Here is a 5,609-nt window from a genome sequence, read left to right as displayed (position 1 = left end):
AGCTTTCTTTACCCTTTCATAACTTTTTTTTTCTTAGAGACAGCGTCTTGTTGTGTAGTCCAGGATGATTTGAACTCACAATATACTCCAGGCTAGCCTTGGACTTGTGGTGATTCTCCTGTCTCGGCCTCGGGAGTGCTGCGATTTTAGACTTGCACCACCATGCCTGGCTAACAATGTGGAATTTCTTTTTTGCTTGTTTTTTTTTTTTTGACAATGTGTTTTTATAACCTGAAATCTCTGGAACAAGATAGGGAATAGATTTTAAAATGTTATAAGAGAACATGCTATTTAGTGATAATCACTGAAGGATTTTCATCAAAAGAAAAACTGATTTCCCAGTTTTTAACACGTTATCTTTATTATTCACAAATCAGTATGTCAGTTTGCATGTCATATGTGCAATAAATTAGACTATGAAAAGTGTCATATTTACAGTGAAACACAGTTGTTTTATGTAAGTGAATTCATCAGATATGCAACCTCCTGCAGTGCCAACTCAGGGGACTCGACCCGACCCTCTGAAATGCCCGATACCTAGAAGCTCTGAGTTGTGTATAGTTTCCTGGTGCTTATTTCTGTGATCCAAAGCTTAACAGAAAATCCTCAGAAAGCAGCAAATGGAACGAGACCTCCCAGGATCATGGAGAGGGAGGAGTGGGCAAAAGGCCACGAGATACCACACCCCCAGGCTCAGCCACCGTTCCAGACGGAGGCTTCAAAGCATCCCAGCACTTGGGCTCAGTGTGGTGCCGCAGGTATATCCTGTTGAGTCTTAATACCCACAACTGCTGTACTGATCAGAAAGGTGGGCGGGGAGGAAACTGTTCCAAAAACTATATGGATGTTTCTGAATTTAATACAAAGGATCAGTGCCTGAAAAGCAAGTTTACAGACAGAAGCCCTCTAGTTAGGCATGAGCTGGAATGCATGTGTCATATAATCGAGGAGCCACTGGGCTTATAAAACCACATATATGCCTTATTTATCTCTAATTTTAAAATAATTCATTGCCTTGTTGGGTATGCAAGTGAGCAATGGAGAAAGTGGAGCATCTGCAATACCTGAAATTTAAAGCAAAAGAAAATTAAAATAATGACAGGGCAAAGATTTAACAGGCATTTAAAAACGGCCACGATTAGAGGGAGGGTGGACCAGAAGCCTGCCCCCCATTCAGTGCAGGGTGCCACGGGGTAGCGGACTGGACAGACAGGAAAGCTCAGAGGTAATTAATAAGCAACAGAGGGTCCAATGCAGACTGCTGTTAACCTGTCTAGTTTGTAAAATAAACTGACTACTCACCAGCTGGAGCTAAGGATTTCAGTGCTTCCAAAAGATGTGGGCTGGAGAACTTTATCAGACACCGGAGGGGCTCTTCCCTCTCAGCCAAGATGCCCCCATATAAGTCACCTTTGAACTTCGTTTCAAGCTGTCAACAAATACATTTATAAATGATTAGAAAATGTTATCAGTTGGAATAGTGGAAGATAATGAAATTGGATTTGACTAAATCTTTGCATGAGGAAATAAAGGATAAGTAGAGATGGAGATCATTTAATTTGCAAACTGCCAAGAGAGGGCAACCATCACATTAAAGGTACCCAGATGCCAGCCTGCACAGTGCCTGACACACAGGGGATGCTGAGTGTCAGTGCTGCCCTGGGGTGCCCTTTACAGTGTGCATTCCTGAAGGAAAGTTAGTGCTGTCTTCTGTGATCTGTCATTCGATATGAAAATGCCACGTCTTCTGAGTCATCGCTGCAGTACTTTTTAATTTCTTACCAGGGAGGGTTTAAAATACATTTAGGAGTGAGGAGTAGGGAGCAGTGTGAATCCTAGGCACACTTCACCCAGCTGAGTCAGTGACCAGCTGGTGGCCAGGCTGGATTCCTCAGGCCAGGTGCCCTGGCCCCTTGTGACCCCAACTCCTGTTCTCCCGTCCTCCTCACTGGGCGGTGCTGATGCAAATCCCACACACCCGGCATTCCATCTGCAAAGATCTCAGTGTGTATTTAAACAAGACCTGAAAGGACTCTCTCTAAAACTGAACCCCAATGCCATTACCATACTAAAAGGACTAACTGTAATTCCTTGATGCAATCGAATATCAGAGGTCTGCCATTTCAGTTGGTACTTGGCCCCTGAGATTGTTTCAATTTTTAAAATTTCAAATTTTATTTTTATTAGTGCATGTTTGTGGTACATAATGATTATAATCATCGTGGGAGTTGGTCTACGTACATAACACATCATAATTCTTTTTACTTCCCCCTTCCTTCCCCTTCAAATTTTATTTTTAAACTTAAAATAATTCTTAAAATTTAGAGACAATGTGCTGAAATATTTGGGTGATGAGTAATGTCTGTAACTAATTCAAATGCTTTAGGATAAAGAGAGCAAAACAAATTGTGGAAAAATTTAACAATTGGTGAATTATGCAAAGAAGAAATAGACGTTCACTGTAATAGTCTTGCCAATTTTCTAAAGGTGTGAATTTTTCAAAACAGAAGACGTATGGAAAAATCAGTAGCACATATGAATAAATGTGCACCTTAACTCAAAACAGAACCTTTTTAAGAGGTATACAAAGGGAAGGGCTGCCAAGCCAATCTTCACTTCCCAGACTGGTAGCAGAATCACACGAGGGCCAGGTACTGTCCTCCTCTGGCCCAGGACAGGTGGGACAGGACCAAGAACCTCCACTTCTTATGCATCCCAAGTGATGATTTTGGCAGTCCCAGGACCGACCACGCACTGAGGTCTCCTGTCCTAGATTATGGGCTGTTGAAAGGAGCTCAGTGAAAACTGCTATTAAGAGAATCCAAGTTAAAAAGTGTTAGTCAACTTCTTTCACTAGAAAGTAATCAAACCCAACAGGCTTTGGGCCTGAGTGAGGTCAATAACAGATTTAAAGTGTCCTGCAGAAGCAGCTGTAGGATGCCCAAATAGATATTTGTTTGGAGGATTTGGGGGTAGGAATGTGTTATAAATATGAACATGGACTCAAGAGATGAGGGAGAGCATGATAGTAAGGAGATTTTTTTCTTTGGTACTGGGGACCAAACTTGGGACTCTGCACTTGTAAGGCAGGCAGCAGAACCACTGAGCTAAATCCCCAACCTGGGGAGCACATGATAAACTTCATGTTTTTTTTTGGTAGCGAGGATTGAACTCGGGTCCTTGTACTTGCAAAGCAGGCCACCGAACCGCTGAGCTAAATCCTCGGCCCATCATGTTCTTCTAAGGCTTTTTTTTTTTCCTTTTCTTTTGGTACCGGGGCTCGAACTTAGGACCTTGGAGCTTGCAAGGCAGGTGGCGGCACCACTGAGCTAAATCCCTAGCCCTCTAATGGTTTTTCTAATGGGAAGGGGCTTGCATGAACACCTGGAGCCCCTATCTGGTCTTCCCGGTGGGCAGCAGCACACTCTGGTACAGGCTACATCTGCAGGGTATCTACGCTACTGGTTTTTCTCGGTGCAACACCAATGAGGCTATGCACGACATTACGTGTCCCATTTAGTCACTCTGTTATTCAGTAAGCATTTACAGGAACCTACCCTGGTCCAAGTACGTTCTAGGTGTGGATGTGCCTGAAGGTATAAACTACAATTCTCCTCCCACATATATACAGATAACAGCCAGTTCTTTATAACAGAATTAAGATGTAAGATGACATAAAGAGGCAAGTGCAGAATTTCCAAAGGTATCCTTTGCTAGCAGGGTAATGTATTAATAAAGAGGCCTATTTAATTTATAAATTCATTGTACAAAACTGAAGTGATAAATGAAAAAGGAACAGCTTCTTAGACTCATTCTCCACTTAAGGCTGTTGTTCCCACAGCACCTACCTTGTACTGTGCAAACTCTAGTTGAGGCTGAGGGCAAATACCAAATGTTTCCTGAGTTACTCTTCGTACCCTCTCTTTTTCTATGGTGTTTTCATGAATGATCCTTGAATCCACTACAGGTGGAAGATTGTGAATGAAAAAGCCGTCAGGAATATAATTCATCCTCAAAGAATCCTTTGTCATTCTTAATCTTTCATATTATTTGTTTAACTTACAATGTTTGGATTCCTCCCCTTGATTGTTAATAATTTATTATATTTAACAGGTAGAATTACAGGCTTATAAAAGACAATAAAAACCCCGAACTGTACCAGAGAAGAAAAGTTAACATTTTAATGCATTTCTGTCTAGCTTTTTACGGTAAGTAAAAATAAAGATGCATATGTACATATTTTTTAACACTAGAATTATAAAACACACAATTCTGTATCCTGCTTTCTTTATTTGGCATGAAATTAACAGTGGTTCCTATGCCATTGTAGTTATAAAAGTACTGAGTACACAACAGCTGTATCATTTCCTTTCATTGCTTAATTGCTGCTAGAAAATATGAAGGTTTTATTTTTTATAAATTTTTACGGTGCCCCATGACTTTTCTGAACTACCCGCTCCACATTTGTAGTTGTACACACTATTCTCTTGGGTCTTCTGGGGGAGACACAGACCATCTGTGAGTTGCAACAGTCACAACTGTGACTCTCCTAGGACCAGCGGGGGCAGCGCACTGCGAACCTAGGCTCCACACTCAGGCACAACTTGGTTCTACTTGTGCCTGTGCTGCTTCCTGGCTGTGTGACTGTATCTGGAGTTTCCGAGCCTCCGGAAGCCCAGGTTCCTAATGGGTAGCACTCATTTATGGGACCGCTGTGCAGACTGAGGGAATAATACATGTAAACATCTTAGGGTAGGATTGGCCCAAGAAAAGCTCAACAACTGCCAGCTAGTCCTTCTATTGTCACTGCTACTGGATGCTATTCTAGAAAATTCTAAAGGAGACCTATGCTAGCTTGGCGTCCTCCAACAGGCATTTAATTTTCAGTTTTTCTGAAAACAGGAAATAGTTTTGAATCAGAACCTTTGTACATAAGTGTTTTACTCAATAATAGAAATTAAGAGAGGGAATGATGCATTTCCACAATTTAGTTTCCACAGTTTGAGACAGGATCTTGCTATGTTAGCTCTGGCTGGCCTTGAACTCGCAGCAATTCTCCTGCCTCAGCCTCTAGAATGCGGGGATCACGGGTGTGTGCCACCATACCCGGCCCATATTTCAGTTTTATCTTAAAGCATACATACTGTTTATATCTAGCCCAAGGCTTTTTTCTTGAAGAGGTGTTGTAGAGTTGTGATTTTCAAAGGCCTAGGGGAAAAGCAAACAGAAAAAGTGAATGTTTTACTAATCTTAACATCTTGAAGCGCAGATATCAACTGGTGTCAGTATGTGAGAGCATGCCATTTTTCAGACCGTACTGCAACATAACTGAGCGTTGCTCCTAGGACACAGTGGTGACAGAGACAGTGTGGGTCGGGACACGGCTCTTTTGTTTGGGGAGCTCTACTGTGTTATCATAAAAATGGATCTGGTGTAGGTAGGAGGGGAAGGGCAATCAAAGGCAGCAGCTATAATGTGAGGCTTCACCTTCACACCCTAAAGAACTCACCGAGATCCCTTTCAGAAGAATAAGTTTCCTACCGGAAGGCTGAGTCTCTTGAAGCTTTCTCCCACCTCTCCCGCTGAACCCAGTTTTTTTTTTTTTTTTT

At 42.0% G+C, this 5,609-nt stretch overlaps 1 protein-coding gene across 2 annotated transcripts in view; it reads right to left on the bottom strand.

Annotated features, from left to right (window-relative positions):
- Positions 1 to 342: 342 nt before the first annotated feature.
- Cenpn (centromere protein N) overlaps positions 343 to 5,609 on the bottom strand; it is a 17,955-nt gene continuing 12,688 nt past the window's right edge. For both annotated transcript variants that reach the window (XM_010609417.2, XM_010609418.3), the window contains exons 8-11: positions 5,145 to 5,208; positions 3,849 to 3,961; positions 1,303 to 1,429; positions 343 to 1,064 (exon numbers count right to left, since the gene is read on the bottom strand). In XM_010609417.2, the coding sequence (XP_010607719.1) occupies positions 982 to 1,064; positions 1,303 to 1,429; positions 3,849 to 3,961; positions 5,145 to 5,208 (387 nt within the window). In that variant the 3' untranslated portion in view covers positions 343 to 981. The remainder of the gene's footprint in view (positions 1,065 to 1,302; positions 1,430 to 3,848; positions 3,962 to 5,144; positions 5,209 to 5,609) is intronic.

The sequence above is a fragment of the Fukomys damarensis genome, unplaced genomic scaffold (assembly GCF_012274545.1).
Source record: "Fukomys damarensis isolate Sample0158 unplaced genomic scaffold, DMR_v1.0_HiC HiC_scaffold_32, whole genome shotgun sequence".
Classification (NCBI taxonomy): domain Eukaryota; kingdom Metazoa; phylum Chordata; class Mammalia; order Rodentia; family Bathyergidae; genus Fukomys; species Fukomys damarensis.
The sequence above is the reverse complement of the archived record's forward strand: the minus strand, read 5'-3'. Positions and strand labels throughout refer to the sequence as shown.